The sequence below is a fragment of the Sceloporus occidentalis genome, unplaced genomic scaffold, assembly GCF_023333645.1.
Source record: "Sceloporus occidentalis isolate IW3139 unplaced genomic scaffold, rSceOcc1.0.p SCAF_2, whole genome shotgun sequence".
Taxonomy (NCBI): Eukaryota; Metazoa; Chordata; class Lepidosauria; order Squamata; family Phrynosomatidae; genus Sceloporus; species Sceloporus occidentalis.
Genome location: NW_028316982.1, coordinates 131,111,525 through 131,135,562, shown reverse-complemented (window position 1 = coordinate 131,135,562; position 24,038 = coordinate 131,111,525). Strand labels below are relative to the sequence as shown.

Here is a 24,038-nt window from a genome sequence, read left to right as displayed (position 1 = left end):
AATGCCCCATTGCTGGCAATCACAGTGAAGGAGATGGGCAGCTTTATTATGGTGTATCAGAGGTAATGGTAGATCAGGCTACCCACTCCCTCTTCTCCCTCACTCAAGAAAACGAGTGAGCAGATGAGAGAATGAGAAAGGAGTGCACATGCAGCCGAGCACCCCAATCCCTGCAAATGTGGAGGGATGGTTGCATATAAAATAAAGTTTGTAAAATATTAAATACATCTCCATTACAGAAGCCCTGCTAGCCTTTTGTTATTATGTCCTAAACATTAAAAAATGACTTGCCAGACTAGTCCAATTGGCCCACCCACCTCTGACATATGCACAAAAAAATCTGTTTTTTCCTAAACCTTCAGAGTAAAATTAAAATTTGTATTAATGTGTAAAGGAAGCACTTTTACTGTGAAACTGTGTTTGAAAAGAACAGAAACAACGTGAGTATTTTTTTTACTGTGTATACAACCTCCCAAACATCCCTATGCTTACATATCTAAACATTGGTTGTACAGCATTTAGATATGAAGAAATTTCTTCATATAATTTACATAGGAAGTTGAATAGGGCATCTTTACGTGTAGAATGATTTTTGCTAAAGAAGAAATACAAACATTTAATTAAGTAAAAAGGAAAGGAAAGAAAAAAAAGAAACAGACACTAATTGGAGAAGTTAATTGCTACTTCATGGACTCATGATTCAGCTACATTCTGGAAAATGGTATCTAGGGGTTGGCAAAGGACCTGAAATGGGTTTGAGTTTCATAATCTTCTAAAGACCTCAAAATCATTTTTCTGCACTATGTAGGTAGGGAAGCAATTGGGAGACTCATTAACACCACAAGATTTTGAAGGTCTTCCTGATTAATTTCCTGTTTCATCTGAAACTGGAAGATCATTTCTGGATTTAAATTGGGAAAAGCCCCAGGAATTAATTACATACCCCCCCCCCCCAAGCCAACTGCTTAAGTCAAATTTGGGGTTGCAGGCATCAGTTTTAGCTGTTCTGCTTACACGTATTGATCAGACTGTATGTATTCCATCTGATAGGGGGCTTGCAATAATTATGGCAATCTACAAAACAGATAAAAGATCAGACCATGTCGATTATAGACCAATTAGGCTTTCAAATATAATGAATAAGTTGTACACTAGCCATCTTCTGGAGGAACTAGCCAAGTTGCATGGAGAAACAAAATGTTCTGAAGGAAGAACAAGCATGTTTTACATCTGAGTGCTCTTCAGTTGATCAGGGATTAGTATTTATTAGAAAAATATTCTTTCCCTGTCGGGAGGGCCCTTTACACAGCTTTTATAGACTTTAGGTCTGCATTTGACATGATCCCAAAAGATAGACTATGCCATAAACTTGAGGCCACAAACATTGACAGGTGCCTGCTGATTCTTATTCAGTATTTATAATAAGACATTTTTTGTGAGTGAGATGTAATCATGGTCATTTGACTAGATTAATACCAACACATATTTGTGTAAAACAAGACTGTGTTCTTTCCCCTATTCTGTTCAACATTTATTTAAAATTCTTGGTTAGGACACTTTCTAAAATAAATTCTCATTCATCTAAATTGGGAGGGAAATCTGTATGCATACTCCTCTACGCAGATGATGCAGTATTTCTGTCATTGGGATGTGTAGGTTTGAGACAACTATTAAGAGCTCTGGATGTCTACTGTATTCCTGCACAGTTGGAAAATAATTATGATAAATCTAAAGCTTTAGTTTTCACTCGGAACAGTGGAAACATCACTGGCAAATCAATGGACATTCAGGCCCAATAGAGACAGGCAAAAAGCGCCATCCTGAGGCCAAAATTAGGGCTTGGGAGAGTGGAGTGAAAGTGCTTCCTTTAGGTATTAATACAATGACATGCCTTGTGTGCTGCGTCCAAAGGGGGCGGTGCACAAGAGATGTCACTGTGCCAGTCCAGGGTGCTAATGGCACCTTGGCAGCAGTGCAGAAAGGAGTTGTGTTTTACCATGGCAATGATCCAGGGAAGAAAGGAGCAGCGTCTCACTGACCCTTCCTGCCCATCTGTACAGGGCCTCATTTGAACACATATTTGAAAAATATTTGGGAGTAATTTTTCAATCTACAGGTTTTTGGATAACCAAAGTGTCTAATGCCATAGAAAATACACAATGGAGTTATAATGCACTTATCTCATTTTCAATGTTAAGAAAGGCCAGCATCTACCCTAAGCAATTCAAATTTTCAGTGCTAAGATTTTAACATAAAATTTAATAGAGCACAAGTGTGTGTGTTTAACAATTCTGTTTCTAGAATCTGTCCAAATATATATTTTTTCACAAATATTCTCAGCTGTCTAAGCTGTGTGCCCAAACTACTTTTGCACTTAGAAACTGGTCAAATTTCTATTCAGTGTTGGATCTGGATAAATTTTTGGTGAAAAATGTTATTCATGCCTAAGACCTCTCCTCACAACCCTTAGTGATACATTTCACCCAAGGTGAGAAAAGATAGTAGATGAGAAAGTGCTAAGTCTAGAATTCTAACAAAATTCAAACATAGCCATTCTTGCTATGGGATATATAAAAGCTAAAGAAAATATATGTCAGCATATCACATAAGTGCAGCTTCTATTTTTTTCCAGAGGCAGAGGGCAGGATCTTCTGATCAATCTAACTACTTCAAAATACAGGAAAATATTTACTGTGACTAAATACAATGTGCTTCCATCTGCAGTACTGAAGGGAAGATATAATATTGTGAACATTTACGTCCTAGTGAGGCAGAGAAAGTAGAGACTGTGGGGCATGATTTATTGTAGCATCCTTTCTACTGCAACCTTCAATGTCAGTTTATTAATCCAATTTCACAAAGTATACCAGGGAGATTTGATTCCACATTGATTACCTTTTGGCTTACCAGTTTCCAGAGATTTCAGCCAAGGTAGCTGGTTTTTGTGTGGCAGAAATAACTTGTCAGTGCAAGATACTATCTTAGCATTAAAAGTATTATCACCTTATGTTGTTACTTTTTTTAATTACTGTAATACAAATATTTTATATTTAATGATATTTTAAGTCTATATTTAATATTATATTCGAATGCATCACATTGTGTTTTATTTATTCTATCTTGCCCCCCCTCTTTTACTGGTAATTGTGTGAAATAAATAATGCCACTAAGACCCTGATATTTAATTAATGATGCTCTGCTCTGTTTCATAAGATCTCAGGATAGCATATAATAAATTCAGTTTAAATAATTAAAATAAATAAATAAATAGGAGGCAAAACCAATCAAGAAGTTAAACGAGGTTAAAGCTTCAATTCCAAGGCAGGCATAAATGGAGAAAGATACTTCTTCAAATACTGAAGTTCCAAGCCAGCCGTATATTCATATCAGCCATCTAACTGCTTCTTAATGCACTAGCTGCAGTTTCTAACCCATTTTAAAGGCAGCCTACATAATTTCATCATAAAGTTAACAGCCCATGAACTACTGCACTCAGGTTATCAGTGTCCAGCAAAGGTGGCAGACCAGTCAAAGCTGGTCCAAGCCATTTAAGTCCACTTGTGCTTCCAATGACAAAGATGGATCCAGGAGTTAACCTGAACTACATGTCTATTCGCTCAATAGAAATACAACCTCCCCAGAGCAGGCTGCTTTTCTAGTTCTCAAGTCTGCCACTCCTCAAAACCTTCATCTTATCAGGATTCAGCTTCCTCATCCAACCCTTTACAGGCACAGTCCAACAGCTGTACAGCCCTAGCTGACTCCAGTGATAAGCAAAAGTAGTGTTACATTTCATCACCATACTGACAGCATCTAGCATCCAAACTCCGAAAGACCTTACCCAGTAGTTTCATACCAATATTAAACAGCATGCACTTAAGAACAAAATCCCTGTTCAAATAAACAAGCACGATATCTCTGTTCTAGAATGCTGTTTGGTCTGTTCAACTACTGCCTTCAGATTAGCCCCAGCATATATTATAACATCTCAACAATAGGCACTGAGACAAATGGAAATAAGTAACTGTCTATAAATATACTCAAGTATGATCTGAAATTTACTTAGAGTCTTGATAATGGCACTGCAACCCAAACTCAGGGATCTCTGGTCCACATGACAGTGCACCCAACACCCATGCATAGGGCTTGTCCATCATCTTCCCAATTGGGATTTATTTATGCGACATTCTTTTTTTCCCTTTATTTTTTCTCTTCCATTTTAAAAATAGCTTTGCTAACTATAAAGGTGTTAGCTTTATGTTTATCTCACCAGAAAAGAGGGCCTCAAAGGAAATCTCCAGAGAAAAAGAGGCGACATGCAAGTGTCTGTATTTTGACAGGCCCCAGTAAAAGAATGAGTTGTACTGATGTACTGGGACTTTACACTTCGGCAACTTTATGATGCTCCTTTCTTTGCATGAAAAGTAAGAAGAGCCATACCTGTTTTAGGCAGCCTTTTTCTATAGCAATGGCAATGGATGATTGTATCATAGTGGCCTTGGTTTTATAGCTGAACAATTTGTGGTAAGACACGTGCCTGAAATGCTTGCCTTGGGACAAGAGCCTTCCATGCTACTCAGTGCATTGTGTGCGTGTGTGCTTGCTTGCTGCTTCTGCCACTCAGTGCTCAGCATCTATCATCCACCCCTGCCCTGTTAAATTCCTGTGGCTTTGCTGCTAACTGTACAGAAAAACCCTTTTTCATTCATCATAATTTCCTAGTCTCAGCATCTATCCTTCTGAAATTTGCAGGGTTTTGGCCTAGGAATACCACTATGAGATTTGCCATTTTCATACAAACAACCAAAGAGGAGAATATGAGAAAGTGAGCCACTTTCCTCTCCAATTTAGACACTTCACTTATTTACACACACACACCACTGTATCTCGTCTTCTAAATTTTGCATTGGGTTAGACACATTCTTTATTGGGAACCCTGCAACTGTAAAGTCCAGTCTTGCACAGTGTACCCTGCAGCTATAAATCTGAAATCTGATAGGTTCAGTTACCATGTGTGTATGTGTGTGTTGTGTCACTTCAAGTTGTTTCTGATTTATGGCGATCCTGTCATGGGGTTTTCTTGGCAAGATTTGTTCAGAGTAGGTTTGCCATTGCCTTCACCTGAGGCTGAGAGAGCGTGACTTGCCCAAGGTCACCCAGTAGGTTCACAGCTGAGCTATAGTTCAACACACAAACCACTACACCACACTTGCCCCTTCCTCAACTTAAGGAACATGTATCCTTGTAAATTTTATCCAATTTCATCATTAATTTATTAATTTATTTTTTAAAAAACCTGATATGCCCAAACTCCAGAAGAAGAAACTTCTGTGGCCTACAAACTGAATTCTCTTCAAACAAAGAGAAAGAAATGTTATAGCTTTTTGTTGAATTATACTGACAGTCAATATCAATATAAGTCAATGGGAAGAAGAAAGATTTGGATTTCCAAACTGGGATTTGGACTTCAGTCTGAGTCAAATCAGGTGTCCTGTGACCTAATCCAAAACTTGTGGTTAGTGCACACCCTCAAACTATAAGCAACTGTGCCCACATGCATTTCTAGCCCTCACATAAGAAATCTAATTTGGCCTTCATAACACCTGCTGTTTTCAAAGAAATGATTGTATTTCATCTGGTTCTTTCGTTATGTAGCTATGTACATTCTGTTCTTCAATACTAGTAAATATTTCATATTTAATCATGCCATATGAAATTTTTGCACATTAGATTCTGAAAGGCATATTTCAGCATAAATAAAACACCACTCTAATGATTGTTGCTCATAACTAACTGGATCTAAACTATTTCCCACACAATCTGAGAATAGTAAAGCCGGCTTTCATTTTTTTCTTCAGTCGGACTATGAACTGTACATTTTCATAATTAAAATAGCAAAAATGTACATTTTTATTTTAAAAAAGAAAAATACTCCACCAGACAATTATTCTGATTATTGTTTTATGAGGAAAGCCCATTAAGGTAACAAAACTGATTATATTTTGTCCAGAGAAAAACTGCCAGCACTAAATATCAAAGCGAGCTTGTCTGCCAAGTGAACATTTGCAGAAAATCAGTGGAATGATGTTCCTGCCAAAAATTCTGTAGCAATTCCTCCTTTTTTTCCTGGAGGCTGCCTAAGAAAATGAGTACATCTGCATGCAATGTATAATTTATATATTAAAATGTTTTCTATTTATTTATCTGATTTTTCCCACCTCTCATTTTGGGAAGGATCCCCATGCTGCTTATATAAAATAGTTGTTTTGATGTTTATTGTTGCTGTTGTTGTTTTGTTACATGCTGACAAGTCAATTTCAACTTTCAATAACCCTATGACTGAGAGACCTCCAAGAGTCCCGTCAGGCATTATCTCTTGTTTCACTTTGAATTGCATCATCATAGAGTTTTCAATGTAAAAGGCATTCAGGAATGCTTTACCATTGCCACCTACTGTGCAGTACTAACTCCTTTCGTTAGCTATGGTGCCACTGCTGTTGCCTCTGAGAGATCCTCTCCCAGTGGCAGCTACCGCTACTTCTGCTGCCCCATAGCTGTTTGGCACATTTGGTCTAGCTCCTCAGCAAGAGCCTGTCTGATGTAGGAGATCCTACCAGCAGCAGTACTACACTCAGCATATAATCTTACTTCACTGGAGTATGCAACTACACCACTACAGAAAGGCAGTGCCAAGGTAGGATGCTGCATTAACACTGGGACAATTTTTGCCTCCTCTGGCATACAACTTTTGCCTCCCCCTTGGAATACAGGCCTTTTAACTCTTTAAGGGAAGAGAGGAAGAAGCCAGATGTAACATGTGGGTCTCAGAACAGCTGCTGGACTTTCTCACTCTTCCACAAGATAGTGGATTTTATTGCTTCCCTGTTTTTCTAGTTTAAAAAACCCCAAACAAACCACACACTGGAAACTGTGAAAATGTGTGCTCTTTTGAATGAAGTTCCACAAAATATTATGCATTTTATAGCAACAGGATAGAATTTATTGATAATCTAATTAATTAATCCCAGCCTAAAAACAAACGAGAAGGACTATTGCCTTGCCAATTTTTGCATATTTATATTACAGCAGTCCATTTACAAAAGAAAGGAAGAAAGAACTACAACTTTGCTCACCTTGAGATGCAATACCTTAAGGATGGTCCTTGTTCTTTCAAAGTGCCATGGGATGTGAACAGGACTATGTCACAACTACTTACCCTCATGGTTTAAAAGAAGAAAAACAACCACCATCAATTAACACAACACCAACAACAACACGGGACTAATGGTTTACTTACATTGTGTGAGGATCCCTGTTAAGGCATTTTTAAAATTTTCCTTGGCTTGCTCCATCTCTTGTTCATGAGTTGCTTTTTCATTCATGAGTCGTCGGACGTGGCTATTTGCTGACTGCACCATTGAATAGAACTGGTTGGCAGTACGGCGGTTCACCTCGCCTCGCTCTATCCAGGTAAGCAACACTGTAATGGCCTCTGAAAACTTGCTGTCATCTAGAACAATCAATTCAAGAAGTTTAATTTATGGTCACATTCTTTCTACTATGAATACACTTTGGCCTTATGAATTAATAGTCTCATAAATAATGTTTACGATATATCTTATACTAGAGTTCACTTTACATCCTAACATAAAACTTTATAAATTGCTCTCCAAAGCCCTGATTATCATGAATCTTGTAAAATGTTGTGGCTTGCATTTTCATTCACTCTTTACACTGTTCCAGCAATATGAAGCAGCTTCACTCTGGGAATAATTAAACGTTAAGTGTTATTAAGGCACCCACCACTACCAGCACCAAACTATGACTTAAAAAACATTAATATCATCTCTATATTGCCTTTCATGAGCATTGCAGAAACATCCATGCAACCAGGGTGTCTGCAGGTTGGTGGATTTGGCATTATCCAACTGTAGCTCTTCTACATGGAAAACTAGAATTTAGTTTTGGAGTTGGTTGGTTGGTTGGGAGGGAGAATAACACTTTTTCTTTCTTTGGGTTGCGAAAAGTGTTACATGTTAGGCCGAGGAAGAGCAGTGCTAAGATGATCTATGTGTGTGGTGGTTGTGCCATTTTTCTAAAAAAAAAGTTACATTTTCTTTAGTCTAAAAAGATGCACACGAATCACAAGAGAATAATAATTTCATAACACCATTATGTAAATGTCAAGAAATGCAACATGGGATATGCAGTTATAGAAATAAAATATGTATGTGAGAAGCAAAATGACTAAGCATGTATAGACAGAGAAATCACACAGGTGTAAAAGGTGATCTAATTTGGAAGTCTTGGGAGCCAAGGACAAATTTTGGAATGAATATTGGCAACACCTGAGACTTGTTTCATGGACAAGATAATCAGATCATATTCATGGGTTGGACTTGAGTCTGGGGTGAACAAAGTCAACCAATCATGTGAATGTACACACCCAGTGGGTGGCACCTAACAATAGCTATAATAATTGCCAGTTTTGTTAAGGTGATGCTGGTTGTTGTGGATGGTTGTGGTTGATTGGTAGAATTGTGGTAGGATAGTTGGGCATATTCTGAGAGCAAGAATTGTAACTGTATATAGTGTATAGTAGAATAAAATAGTACTTTTAAGACTACAAAGTCGTTTGGTGTCTTGAGTGAAAACAACAAGAGTCAGCAAATCCTGATGGTGTTGGAAACATCAGAGGAAGAAGAGTGAGAAAGCCTGAAGAGGTTTGTCTTCAGCTTATTCTCAGAAACTCTGCTGCTTTGGAAGAAAGCAATAACCACTGGCCAAAACTGGTCAACTCAGCTTCATTAACTTGGTGGTGAGTTACAGCCTGAGGTGAAGTGCAACAACTCCCATCCTCCCTGACAGTAAATGCAACAGTACAAGGGAGTGAGAACAATGGCAACATGGTGGAGGGTGCAGACCCCTGCAGATGAGGTGACACCACACCACCTTCCTCTTCCTTAATGTAGCCCTTCTTTTTTGGTGGCAAAGGCAAAGCGATCAGCTCCACTAGGAGGCAACCAAGAGGGGCCAGATCTCTGAGCAGACTTTGGCCTGTGTCATCATTTTCAAGGACCCCCTATTTGCTGTGACACCCCCCCCCCAAAACTGATCAGAGTGGGATGATGCAGGTGTCATCAGGATGTCTCAGTGCCCTACCTGGGGCTTGGCCTCTGTGGACGGCCATAGCCATAGTGCAGGAATCAGATACCATTGCAGTGAGAACAAAGAGTATGTGTACTGGGACTGTGCACGGCAGCTCAGCACGGTCAGTCTTCCCACAAAAGGTTGCCGGTGTGGCTTCTGCAGCAGAACTTGCACCAGCATCCTAGTGTGGGAAGAGCGGCAGCGCTGAGTCACTGTGGCCAATCCCAGTAGCTGAGCGGAGCCCGTCTGCATACTGCAAGGAAGCCTTCCATTCCTTCTTCATGGTCAGGTAGTCCCTCCTCTGGTGCACTGGGCTGTATTGGAACATAGTGAGCAAGCCACCCTGAAGTTGTAGCTGGTGGCGGCAGCCCAGTGCCTTTGCCCTCAGTTTTGTTTACTAACTTACTGATGAAAACATGAGAAAGCTTACAGCAGGGAGTCAAAATAGCAGGAGGATGGAACTTGGCCTAATAGGGCAGGGAAACTGTAGCTGGTAAATCCTGCTATGGCAATACAGAAGACAGCAGAGACCATAAGACTTTAATACCTTTCTATATTGCTGTAGTCCAGTGCTTCTCAACCTGTGGGCTGTGACCCCTTTGGGGGTTGAACGGCTCTTCCACAGGGGTCACCTAAGACCATCAGAAAACACATATTTCCGTTGGTCTTAGGAACTGAAACACTGTTCCTTGTATGGTTGAGGGTCACCACAACATGAGGAACTGTATTAAAGGGTCACAGCATTAGGAAAGTTGAGAACCACTGCTGTAGACAAAGCTCTGTTGTAGTAGCATACTATGTAACAGTTAAAGCAGAGTGTGTGCCTTCAAGTCATTTCTGGCATACCACAACTCTAAGGTGACACTATCAAGGGTTTTCTTGGCCAGATTTGTTCAGAAGGGGTTTGCTACTGCCTTACCCTATGCCTTACCCTATGCTTCACAGCACCCAGTGGGTTTCCATTCCCCCCACCAAGACTCAGTCCAATACTAACCAATATACCACAGTGGCTCCAAGGTATACCTATGCTTGCATTGAGTTCTTAACTAACAAAATGATAACCCATCTAAGCTTCTTCTCCTGTCGTACAGTGCTCTAGGTTACATCTACATGAAGTGGTAAAATAATGTATTTCCTTCCAAGCCAATGATGCCAGTCTCCTGGAAGGACAATGGCTGCCATTGTCAGTCAACTGGCTCATGTATGGGTTTGTGTGTGTGTGTAGCATAGATCATGACATACACATAGCAACAGGCAGGAATACATATTATAATTTGAAGGTATACTTTTAATTTTTCTAGTTGTTTTATGTCACAGCTATTAGCATTATTTTCAGTGGTGTATGGGAATTACAATTTATGAGTAACATTAGTCCAAGAAAACATTACTAAAGATTCTGCATGGTATGAAATGGGAGGAGGTAAATGAAAGAGAGGGTGACACCATGAGTTACCACACTGGGTGACACCAACCCTAGGGTGCCACTGGCCACAGGACCCATTCACTTTATTTCTTGAGTACAATATTAGAGGCAAGAAGAACAATTGACCGGATTTGATGTCTGTGGTGCTGAACAGAAGCCCAGATGCAAGCTTTACGGCTCAACAGGATCATGTGCCCCACAAACTAGTAAGGTCCTGCCTGGATCTAAAAACCCACAGATTCTTCCTAGTCAGACTGCATGGAGGCCCTATTTGATCTTACTGAACCATCAACTGATTCATACCTCATTCCACCCTCAAGGTTCTCAGTGCCCTTTTACTTTGAGACTAAGATGCTACAGGTTCCCTTTGCATATTGATATTCCAAACTAGTATGGCTATGTCATTGAATTTAGTGCCTTTTTACTTAAGGTCTCCTGGACACTTAGATCTTATACCTAGTTCAGTTTGTGCCCAGATTATGCATCAATACATGTCTGAAAGTCCCCCAAAAGGGGCACAGCAATACTTTTTTTGTATCCAACATTTCCTAAGTGTGCTATATGCCTGTTCGATTTAATTGGAAAAAACTAAATGCAGGTTTCAAGCATTCTCAAATGTTAAATTTCCTCCACAGGTGACTATAATGGCCATAGTTGATTTTGCTTGATTCTAGGTCAGCCATAAGATAATATAGACATATAACATTTTGCTGCTAATGAACAGCTTTACAGGAGGTCTTGTGAACCGAGCTGCAGCCTGCATTTCAGTCAGTCCAGATTGCTGGATGTGCCTAAAAGCAATCAGTGCTTTTGATTTCTGCCACTTGCTGAAGCAAATGTAGTAAATTAAAGCAGCAAACACAATTTTTAAAAAATCATAAGGATCAGGAAATACATTTTAACTTTATTATACAACAAAATAAGGAAATACCATCTTAGAAAGCATTATTCATTTGTTTGAAATTAGAATGAAAACTTTAACCAAACTTACTTTATTGCCTAGGAACATTCCCTGACTGCTTTCAGTGGCATCCCCACCACAAGTATCACCTGGTGCATGGGACATGTCGGCAGGGGGGGGGTCTAATAAATTAATAAACTTTGATGTGGTCTCTCTGTTCACCAAAGTCCCCATAAGGGACACTATGCCACTCACCTGACAAATTTTCAAAAGGACATCAAAGCCCTGTTTGAACATTGCATAACCACAAGCTATTCCCAGTGGGACAATGAGTTCTATGAGCAGAGAGATGGGGTACCCATGGGAAGCTCTCTGAGCCCTGTGATAGCAATTTTTTTCATGGAACACTTACATGTACACCTAGAAACAGCATCAGAAAAACCAACTATGTGGATGACACTTTCACCATTTGGAGCCATGGAGAACTGACTGTGTCTTTCAACCATCTGAAAAACATCCACCCCAACATCCTCCTTCTGGCGGGGGGGGGGGTGAGAAGGGGAAAAGGAAATGAACATTACCATTCTTAGATGTCCCGGTAATCTGCAAACCAAACCAACAGTTGGGCCACATAGTATACAGAAAACCTACACACATGGACACAAGAATTCCAACAATCACCCAGGACAAAAAGAAGCACAATAAAAACCCTGGAAGACCACACAAAAAGGATCTGTGAACCCCAGTTCCTGGAAGATGATTTGAAGCACCTAAACTGGGCTCTACAGATTAATGATTACCCCAGCTCAGACATCAAAAGAGCTGCCAGACCCAGAAAAAAAGCACAGAAATGGAGACAACAACCGCCCAAAGGGAAGGTATTTTTTTACCATACATCAAAGGAGTCACAGACAGAATAGGGAAACTGATGAAGAAACACAATCTCCAAGTGATCTACAGACCAACCAAGAAAATCTAGCAAATGCTGTGCTCAGCAAAGGACAGGAGAGACCCTCTTATGGCTGCAGGAGTTTATCACATACAGTGCTGCTGTGGGCAAGTCTACATAGGGACCACTAAACGCAGCATCCAAACATGAATCAAACAACAAGAGCCAGCCAGAAAAATCACGAAGGAAAAAAAAGCAGAACACATCATAAACCAACCTTCGCATAGAGAGCTATTTGAAAAAACTGAAATTCTGGACCATGCCAGCAACAATCAGGTCAGAATGCACAGTTAGTCTATTGAAATCCACAAACACCTGGATGACTTCAACAAGAAAGAAGAAGCACTGAAAGTAAACAAAGTTTGGCTTCCAGTCCTGAAGAACACCAAAATCAAAACTCAGTTGGTAGACTGGGCAAAAAGGATCTGTGAACACCACTTCTGTAAAATGGATTGCAGCACTTTGACTGGGCTCTACAGGCTAATGGTAATTCCAGATAAGACATCAGACGGGCTTTCAGACCCAAAAACCCCCCAGAGGAATGAACAATCACCCAAAGGGAACATATTTTTACCATACATCAGAGGAGCCACAGACAGATTAGGGAAACTGGTGAGGAAACACAACCTCCAAATGATCTATAAACCAACAAAGAAAATCCAGCAAATGCTGTGCTCAGCGAAGGACAGGAGAAACCCTCTTGTGGCCACAGTTTACCACATTCCATGCAGCTGCGGACAAGTCTACATAGGGACCACCAAAGCAGTGTCCAAACACAAATCAAGGAACACTGCAGACTGGGTCAGCCAGAAAAATCAGCAGTAGTAGAACATGTTATAAACCATCCTGGGCATAAGATGCTTTTTGACAACACTGAAATTCTAGACCATATCAACAACTATCAGGTTTCTAGAAGTCTATTGCGACCAAGGGGATTGCTTACAATGATGGGAGAAATCCTGTGAATTTCACAAAATTGTTTCTCAGGCTGTATATTAGGCAAAGCAGGCGGGGATGCATGGGAGAGAAAGGAATGATTTCCAAGTATCTCTTCAGTGCCATCACAAGGTCTTTTCCTGGGATCCTCTTTAAGGTGCAAAGGGAGGCAGATTAAAGCTTTTCAGGCAAGACAGAGGTGCAGGGTGATAGAGGTCAGTGATCAGCTTCCAAGAGAGGCAGGGATGTTAATGAGGGAGGACACCCAAGTAGACCACAAGCTGACCATGACTCAATAATGCGATGCGGCAGCTAAAAAAAGTCAATGCGTTTTTAGGCTGTATCAATAGAATTATAGTGTCTAGATCAAGGGAAGTAATAGTGCCACTCTATTCTGCTTTGGTAAGGTCCCAACTGGAATACTCTTTTCAGTTCTGGGCATGACAATTCAAAAAGGATGTTGAGAAACTCGAGTGTGTTCAAAGAACGGCAACTAAAATAGTGAAGGTTCTGGAAACCATGCCCTATGCGGAACGACTTAGGGAACTGGGGATGCTTAGCCTGGAGAAGAAAAGATTAAGAGATAATATGATAGCCCTGTTTAAATATTTGAAGGGATGTCATAATGAGAAGGGAGCAAGCTTGTTTTCTGCTGCCCCAGAGAACAGGACCTGGAACAATGGATGAAAGCTCCAGGAAAAGAGATTCCACCTCAGCATTAGGAGGAACGTCCTGACAGTAAGGGCTGTTTGACAGTGGAACACATCCCCTCATAGAGTGGTGGAGTCTCACTCCTTGGAAGTCTTTAAGCAGAGGCTGGATGGCCATCTGTCAGGTATGCTTTGATTTTTCCTGCTTGGCAGGGGTTGGACTGGATGGCCCTTGTGGCCTCTTCCAATTCTATGACTCTATCAGATCAGAATGCACAGGGAAGCCATTGAAATCCACAAAAACCTGGACAACCTCAACAAGAAAGAAGAAACTCTCAAAGTAAACAAAATTTGGCTACCAGTCCTGAAAAATTATCAAAATTAAGACCCACCAAGATGCAAATGAAAACCACCCAAGATCAGGGTTTTTCCCAGCAGACAATGGACCACTAATTAAATTGACATATCCTCCTTATATATCCTCCCACCTTGATGCCTTGCCATTCAACAACAGAATAATACACAGATTAACATGTAAATCATTCCTCCCAATCTAGAGTCACACAGTGTGTGTGTGTGTGTGTGTGTGTGTGTGTGTGTGTGTGTGTATGTATTACACACATACCCCACTCACTTCCATGCCTGCATTCTTTGAAGATGCTATCTACAGATGCCAGTGAAATGTCAGGAATAAACTCTTCTAGAACATGGCCAGATAGCCCACCTCCCCCCCAGCACAAAAAAACCTTGTAAACTATGAATCCTTTTTTAAGCAACACTCATGCTCTGAAGTCGGTTCCTTGGCCTATGAGATGTTCCCTTTCAGGAGTGTAATGAGGAAAATGGGGGGGGGGGGGTATCAAAGCTTCTATTTTTTAAAGATCTGTATTTTAAATATAATTATGATGATTATCATGACATTGGAACTAAAAGAGTAACATATTTCTAACTAAGGCCTGTTACAGACAGCCAAAATAAAGCTGCTTCGAATCACAGTAGAGATATGGTGTTTCAATGATGCATGCGTCCTAAGAGTTCAGAAGTCACACCAAAGCCACGCTCCAGCCCTAAGGACTGTAGCATGGCTTTGGTGTGGCTTCTGGACTCTTAGGACGCATGCATCATTGAAACACCATACTTCCACTGTGACTCGAAGCAGCTTTATTTTGGCTGTCTGTAACAGGCCTAAGTAAGAGTTACAATCACATCACTTTTAAAACAACCAGGAATGTGGTACTCAGGGCGGGTGTGTGTGTGTGTTAACACAAACACAACATTACTTTTTAAAAATAATGTTCACATTCTGGGCGGGATAAATATGTGCATCTGCAAACACAACAGATTGCAGCTGACAATCTCACTTTAGGAAGAACAAGCCATGCTCACATTTAGTTAAAACCCTATTTTTAACACATTGCTAACAAGCCACATTGGCCTGTGAGCCTATTAACAGTTACCTGGTGGCTTTGTAGAAGTACGAAGAACGTCACTGGTTGTGTAATTAGAAGAAACAAGTTGTTAACAATTTAACAAGCACAAGAGGAAAATTATTTATAGTACAACTAGATTATCTAACATGCCTTCTCTTTTAAAATCCTAATTTGATCTTTATTTCTTGCTTTCAACATAGATGAGCCAACTGCCAAGTGGCTTCTTCATGAAATAAATTTCTTTGTTGAGAGTAGAAGGCTGACCCTCCTAAGTATCTGGAAGTTCACCAGGAACCTCAACAGTAAATTAATGTTTTGTCTAAGAAGGTACATAACAGGACCCTATTTTGAAAGCCAAGCTTGGGGTTTTGTTTTGTTTTTAGTCTTTTGCAGACAAGCTGACATTGTTCAAAAATATTACCTCAGAGGAATGACAATAAAAGCATAATGGTTTGTTGCTTAGATAGATGTGCTTGCTAGATATCTTTGCATAATTGCTCTTTTAAAATCCACCATACGCGTGAGTACTTTCTTGCACTGAGAAGTCATTTTTCCCCAACTTTAAAGCATGTTTTAGAGAAATTACTGCTGTGATGACAGCTCGTCAATTACTCAAACACACACATATTATGGGAAGCTGCACTTATGTCTTGTAAAGAAGGACTTGTCTTAAAAGCTATGATGTATATCTTTGAACATCATCAGTTTATCAGTGTCAGCCAGCTGGATGTCCATTGTAAATTATCCTTACGAGTTTTTGATCCTCAGGGCTTCAAATTTGCAGGCAGAAGCTCTCAATCTACAAGGATCCGCAAGGAAATAAAAAAGGATATTGGCCTTGCTCAGAATTGTGATGTCCTCCATGCATGCATCTTGGGAATGTGTTATAGGGAGGAGAGAGCTACTCCTGAAGAGCCCTCACATTTTTTGAGATCTAATGTCTCTACATGGAAATTGGATCTCAAGCTTGGACACCACATGCGTAATCCTAGTGCCCCTTTCAGAATGTGTATGGGATCTACCATATACATTTATTTATTTAAAGTGTTTCTGTATGACTTCCCAACCTACCAAGGCTCCCGAGGCAATTAACAAGTAAAAACCAATTAAAACAGTACAAAGATTAAAGTATTTTAAAAATATATTCAAATAATACCTAAAAACTCCTAAAAGCAGTCTAAAAACAATCCTAAAATCCAGTTCTGAAACACTTAAAACTGAAATTTTAACAGTGAGTGGGCACACTACTGAGAGCAATCGGAATATTCCTAGGCAACTTGGTTAAATTTTTCATTACAATTTCAAACAAATGAGTAATGCTTTCCAAGTTGGCATTTCCTTCTTTTATTGAATAATCAAGTTAGAATATACTTCCTGATCATTATGGTTTTTTTTTTTTTAATTGTGTTTGCCTGAGCTGTTTTAGTTTACATTATTTGCTTCAGCAAGTAATGGAAATCAAAAGCACAGGTTGCTTTTAGGCACATCCAGCAATCTGGACTGCAGAAATGCAGGCTGCAGCTCAGTTCACACAGACCTCCTGTAAACCTTAAAAGAGATGGGGCCAACCTACTGAGAATCATGTCGCTGTACAGAAGGTCCTGGACTATAATTCCCAGTAGCCCTTGCCAGTGCAGCCAATGCTGAGGAATGCTGAGCGCTACAATTTGACTGTATGTAGCTTATTTTCCATCCATTATATATAAGAATAAATTATACACGAACCAACCCATTGATTCCTATTTACTTATTTTATCTAAGGCCCTTAGGGTTGCCACAAGTCAGAATGCATGGTCTAAGCCCTGATTCTGGCATGTACAGTCCGGATGACATCTGGTCAGTTCAGCACCAAACCCCCTTTATGAAAGATTAAAATAACTAATCTTTTGCTCCAGATTTTCCCACAAGAGCTCAGTCCCTCTATTATGGGACCAAATGGCTGTTTACCACACATCCCATTGTGCCACTTGGCACAGCTGTCTGCATGGCAAATCACTTGCTCTGAGGTCAGAACGAGAGGCCCAGCCATGTGATTGACACTGGGTGCCTCTTTCTGACCTCAGAATGAGGGACCCACTGCAGTGACAGCTGTGGCAGGTAGCACAGCAGGACACCTGTGCAATCAGCTGCCTCATGTCAGAATGGAAGTGCCCAGGTAATGGGGGACATCAGATCAGCTCTGGGTCAGAATATCTGGGCTGTTCCCAGAGTTTTCTGGCACATGTAGACATCACCTAACTACTATTTGTAAGCCGCTTTGAGAGCATTTTGAAAGAGCGTCATATAAATACAATAATTAAATAAATATTATATTTATTTCCTGCCTTTCCTTCAAGCAGCTCAAAACAGCATACACTATTCTTCCCCTCATCATTTTATTTCCACAACAAAACTGCAGGGGAGGCTAAATTGAGAGTGGATCAGGGGAAGCTAGATTGAGAATGGTCAGTGAGCTTAATGGCTGAGTGGGAATTTGAACTTTACTCTTCGCAGTCGTAGCATAACTCTCTCAAGTGCTACACTATACAGTCCAACTAATAAAATAATAATAATATTTTTAAAATTTCTATCCCGCTTTTTGCCAAGCAATCAAAGCGGCGTACAACAAGTTAAAATACAACCATATTTACATAGTACCCCTCCTTAAAACAAGATTAAACAGTATAAGATTAAAAACTACATATTAAAAACCAACTAATCCAAAAAATAATCATCATGGGCAGAGTTCACTAGATGGGAAGTCTTATTTGTGTCAGAGTATTTTATTCCGGAAAGGCCTGCAGGAAGAGATCCGTCTTAATGGCTTTTTTAAAGCTCTCTAGATTGGTAATTTGATGGATCTCGTCCGGCAGGCCATTCCATAAATTGGGAGCGGCTGCAGAAAATGTCCTCTGGGAGGTCGCTGTCAACCTGGTCTTTAAGGTTTGTAATAAATTTCTCCCAGAGGACCTGAGTGTACAGGGCGGATTGTATGGAAGCAGGCGATCCCTTAGATAGGTTGGGCCTGAGCCATGTAGGGCTTTAAAGGTGATAACCAACACCTTGTACTGTGCCTGGAAACTGATAGGCAGCCAGTGGAGTGACTTCAATATTGGTGTTATATGGTCACTCCTTGCTGTTCCTGTGACTAACCTGGCTGCCATATTCTGTACCAGCTGGAGTCTCCGGCCTAGGCACAAGGGTAGCCCCATGTAGAGCACATTGCAAAAATCAAGTCTTGAGGTTACCAGCGCATGTACTCCAGTTTCGAGGTCACCCTGTTCCAGGAAAGGGCGCAGCTGGCGTATCAACCGAAGCTGATAACAGGCGCTCTTGACCGTCGCATTCACCTGATTCCTCATCTGAAGCGACAGGTCAACTATACATTCTTCAGGGAGCTGAGATTAGCCACATCCCCACACTACATTTTTACTATGAAATGTATGAAGACTAAAACTATAGAAGAATCCTGCCTCAAACTGCAAGAATAACAAAGGATTGTTTGGTCAGAAAGTCTGGTCATATAAATAATAATAAATAATAAAATTTTTATTTGTACCCCGCCCTTCCGGGTGATCAGGGCGGCTAACAAAATGCACCGAAGCGCAAACAAAATACAAGATTAAAAGCATACAACAACAGTAACAATCCTTAAAAACAATAAAAACCCCTTAGCCCAACCTCACGGCCACGAGAGAGGAGGGAGGCCCACAGGATGTTTAATCGGGGAATGCCTGATTAAATAGGAAGGTTTTTAGGCCCTTCCTAAATTGGGCCAGGGTGGTAGATGAGCGGAGCTCCATGGGCAACGTATTCCAGAGGGCTGGGGCAGCTGTGGAAAAGGATCTTCTGGCAGTAGCAGCCAACCTAGCCCCAGGCACCTTCAGGAGTTGCTGCCCAGATGTTCTGAGGGTGCGAGGCGGAATGTACGGGGAGAGGCGGTCCTTCAGGAATCCTGGGCCCAAGCCATTTAGGGCTTTATAGGTGATAACCAACGCCTTATATTGCGCTCGGAAGCGAATGGGCAGCCAATGGAGATCTTTAAGCACGGGTGTTATATGGCTGGTCCTGGGAGCACCAGTGACCAGCCGCGCTGCCATATTCTGCACCAGTTGCAGCTTCCGAGTTTGGTATAAGGGTTGCCCCATGTAGAGTACATTACAGAAGTCCAGTCTCGAAGTTACCAGAGCATGTACAACAGTTTCAAGGTCCCTCTGAGCCAGGTATGGGCGCAGCTGGCGAATCAGCCGAAGCTGATAACAGGTACTCTTGACCGTCGCATTCACCTGAGCAGTCAGGTGAAGGGAAGAGTCAAGAAGCACCCCCAGACTGCGCACGGAGTCCTTCACGGGGAGCGTGACCCCATTCAGGACAGGTGGAACCACCGTCATTCCTGGTCCAGGGGAACCTATCACTAGTACCTCCGTTTTTTCTGGATTAAGCTTGAGTCGGTTTTCCCTCATCCAGCCCATTACTGACTCCAGACAGGCCACGAGAGGAGAGACGCCATCCCCGGTCACTGCATCAGTCGGAGACATAGAGAAAATGATTTGGGTGTCATCAGCGTACTGATAACCCCGCGCCCCATATCTCCGGATGATCTCTCCGAGCGGTTTCATGTAAATGTTAAATAGCATGGGGGACAAAATGGCTCCTTGAGGGACCCCAGTTTTAAGGGCCCGCTTACTGGAGCACACGTCCCCCAGCTGCACCATCTGGGACCTCCCAGAGAGGTAGGAGCGGAACCACTGGAGCGCAGTGCCCCCGATTCCCACCTCAGCCAGGCGCCCCAGAAGGATACCATGGTCTATGGCAGGGGTAGGCAACCTGCGGCCCGCGGGCCGGATGCGGCCCCACGAGGCCTTGGGACCGGCCCCAGCCCGGTCCTGCCGCCGATTGCCGCCGGGGCTGTTGGGGGGCAATTGTCCATGGAAGCCTCAGAAACATGCATTTATATTAACATATTTTTTTTAAATCAGCAAATTTTTTCACGTGTCCTCCATTTTTTTTTAAAAAAAAGTGTCTTCCATTTGAAAATTTTGTCCTACATTTGTCCTGATTTATTTATATATTTAATTTTTTTAAAAAATTATTTAATTATTTATTTTTTGGCTTCGGCCCCCCAGTTGTCTGAGGGACAGCAACCCGGCCCCCGGCTCAAAAGGGTTGCCTACCCCTGGTCTATGGTATCGAAAGCCGCTGAGATGTCCAAGAGCACCAACAGGGACACGCTTCCCCTGTCAATGCCCAGACGGAGATCATCGACCAAGGCGACCATGGCCGTCTCAACCCCATGACCCGCCCGGAAGCCAGTTTGAAATGGGTCCAGATAATCCGTTTCATCCAAGAGCGCCTGAAGCTGGATCGCAACCGCCCTCTCAATCACCTTCCCCAAGAATGGTAGCAGCGACACCGGCCGATAATTATTATGAACCAGGGGGTCAAGGGAGGGCTTTTTTAGGATCGGTCTTACTATGGCCAATTTAAGATCCGATGGAAATCGTCCATCCCTGAAAGATGTATTAATTATCCGGCGTAACAAAAGTGTCACCGCCGGTCCCCCCTGGGCCGCTAACCATGAGGGACAGGGATCAAGAGAGCAGGTTGTTTTCCGAACACTTCCGAGGATCTTGTCCACATCCTCGGTACTCACCGACTCAAACTGATCCAGTATAATATAGTCCACGGAGGCTCTGGACGCTTCTACCCTAGGTTCTGCCATAATGTCGGCGTTCAGACCTTCGCTTATACGAGAAGTTTTATCCACGAAAAAGTCGTTAAATAAGTCGCAGCAGGCCTTAGAGGGTTCAAGGATCTGGTTCAGGGCGGGAGGGAGCTGAGTTAGCTCCCTAACCACCCTGAACAACTCTGCTGGACGCGACTCCGCGGACGCAATACGAGCACCATAGAACGAATTCTTTGTTGCTCGTATTGCCTCTCCATAGTCCTCTAACAGTCGGTCTAGGAGAGTCTTGTCGCTTAAGCGAAGGTGTTTCCGCCAACGGTACTCTAGCCGTCGCAGAGCCCGCTTCCTCGCCCGGAGATCTTCCGTGTACCAGGGCTTGCGTTTGGAAGCGGGCCTGAGAGGGCGCTTGGGAGCGATTCTGTGTATAGCCCCAGAGAGACCGGTATTCCAGATACCGGTAAGGGCATCAACAGAGTCGCCGTCATTACCAACCGTGAGCCCCTCTAAGGCTTCTTGGAACCTCTCAGGTTCCATCAGCCTTCGAGGGTGGACCATCCTAATCGGTCCACCACCCCCGGGGGGGATCTGGGTAGAAGCCTTGATTATCGCCTCTACCAGGAAATGATCCGTCCATGACAAGGGGGAAATATCAGCTATTTCCACCCACGGATTTTCCGCCTCCGAACAGAAGACCAAATCGAGAGTATTACCTGCGCAATGCGTGGGACCCCGTATCAGCTGGGACAGGCCCATGGCCGCCATGGTCTCCATGAATTCCCGAGCCGCACCAGGTGGAACAGAGCTTGCCGTGAGGGAGATGTTGAAGTCACCCAGGACAAGAAGCCTGGGCGTCTCCAACATCAGCTCAGCAACCAGCTGTGTCAGCTCGTTAAGGGAGTCCGCTAATGCACGGGGTGGCCGATACACTAACAGAATCCCTAGACTGTCCCTAGCCTTTAGGGTCAGGTAAATACACTCGATATAGGTGGTCTGTCGGAGGTGGTTCCTGGTGAGGGACACGGTGTTCCTATGTACCAAGGCGACTCCCCCCCCCCGCCCACCTAACCTGCGCTGGTCCTTCACCGAGTACCCGGCAGGCCGGGCCTGAGCCCACACAGCATCCCCTTCAGGCCCCAGCCAGGTCTCGGTAATGCAAGCCAGGTCGCACTTAGAGTCCTCCAGGAGGTCCTGGAGGATGTGGGTCTTGTTATTAATAGACCTGGCATTGCACAGGAGCAGCGACAGGGTTTGTGGCACAGTTGGAATGACCCTCAGGTCCTTCAGGTTGGGAGGGGGACAGGAAGGCGAGATAGATATGACGCATCTATCCCGTCTTCCCCTGGAACTAAAGTCCCTTCTCCCACCGCCATACCTCCCCCTGCCCCACACAACCTCGATTGGGGCTCCGCCCACCAAGGTGTTGTCCCCGGCCCAGGCATCCCCCGCATCTCTATCCCTCCCCCACCCTCCTATGGCTGTTAATGGAGCAGGTGCTAGCCACAGTAGGCATTCCCCGCTCCTAAGGCTATTCTAGCCTCCTACTCCCGCCGCTATGCAGCTCGGAAAACCCCAGGAGGAGGCCGCCCGGCGAAAGACGCAGTCCCAGCGACAGCGGGGTCGGTGGCGTCGGTGGTCCCTTGTGCAAAGGAGGCAGAGAAAAAGAAATCCTCCTGGGCCGCTGCCCAGATGGGAGGGGGGCGAGCGGCAGCGTCTCTGGAGGGGAGCCGGCTTTATAGGGCCGCTCTCACCGGCCCCGCCCCTCCGAAAATGCCGCTCCGGCGGCAAAGAAAAGTCCTCCTAAGCCGCTGCCAGATGGGAGGGGGGCGAGCGGCAGCGTCTCCGTTGAGGAGGCCGGGAGCCGGCTTTATGGGGCCGCTCTCACCGGCCCCGCCCCTCCAGAAACGCCGCTCCGGCGGCGAAAGAAAGGTCCTCCACGCCGCTGCCAGATGGGAGGGAGGCAAGCGGCAGCGTCTCCGTTGAGGAGGCCGGGAGCCGGCTTTATGGGGCCGCTCTCACCGGCCCCGCCCCTCCAGAAACGCCGCTCCGGCGGCGAAAGAAAGGTCCTCCACGCCGCTGCCAGATGGGAGGGGGGCGAGCGGCAGCGTCTCCGTTGAGGAGGCTGGGAGCCGGCTTTATGGGGCCGCTCTCACCGGCCCCGCCCCTCCAGAAACGCCGCTCCGGCGGCGAAAGAAAGGTCCTCCACGCCGCTGCCAGATGGGAGGGAGGCAAGCGGCAGCGTCTCCGTTGAGGAGGCCGGGAGCCGGCTTTATGGGGCCGCTCTCACCGGCCCCGCCCCTCCAGAAACGCCGCTCCGGCGGCGAAAGAAAGGTCCTCCACGCCGCTGCCAGATGGGAGGGAGGCAAGCGGCAGGAATCAACTTGCATTGTGAGTAAGGAACTAACTGTAAAAGAACATCTGTACATATTTGAGTAAAACACAGGTGGGCTGGCCAAACCACTGACCTTGTACATGCAGAATCTTAATTTACATTCTGAACAAGAGAAGAATTTCTTGGTAGTGATAATCAATTTGTAACTCCTGTTCTGAATAATTATAAACTTTTGCAACATCTTGAGCTTTGAGAAACTGTAATCTATCTTTCAGGGAGGAACATAGACTTTAAAATTCTCGGCACATTACATATATTATATTACAATACATTGCAGAACGACAGAAGAGGTAGTACTCATTCTGTTCAATGGTGAAATACAGTGGGCCTTTGTTATCCACTGGGGTTTGTTTCCAGGACCCCCTCCTCCTTGTGGATACCAAAATCCATGGATGCTCAAGTCCCATTAAATACAATGACATAGTAAAATGATGTCCTTTATATAAAATGGCAAAACCAAGGTTTGCTATTTGAAATTCATGCTTTTTTCGAATATTTTCAAGCTGATTGAAGGACTTGGGAATAAGTATTCTTGCCACGTCTTT

At 43.3% G+C, this 24,038-nt stretch overlaps 1 protein-coding gene across 5 annotated transcripts in view; it reads right to left on the bottom strand.

The window, feature by feature from the left end:
• Positions 1 to 24,038, bottom strand: part of ENOX1 (ecto-NOX disulfide-thiol exchanger 1) — a 497,438-nt gene that overhangs the window by 131,101 nt on the left and 342,299 nt on the right. For all 5 annotated transcript variants that reach the window (XM_089511006.1, XM_089511011.1, XM_089511009.1 and 2 more), the window contains one exon: positions 7,298 to 7,510. In XM_089511006.1, coding sequence (XP_089367132.1) covers positions 7,298 to 7,510 — 213 coding nt within the window. The remainder of the gene's footprint in view (positions 1 to 7,297; positions 7,511 to 24,038) is intronic.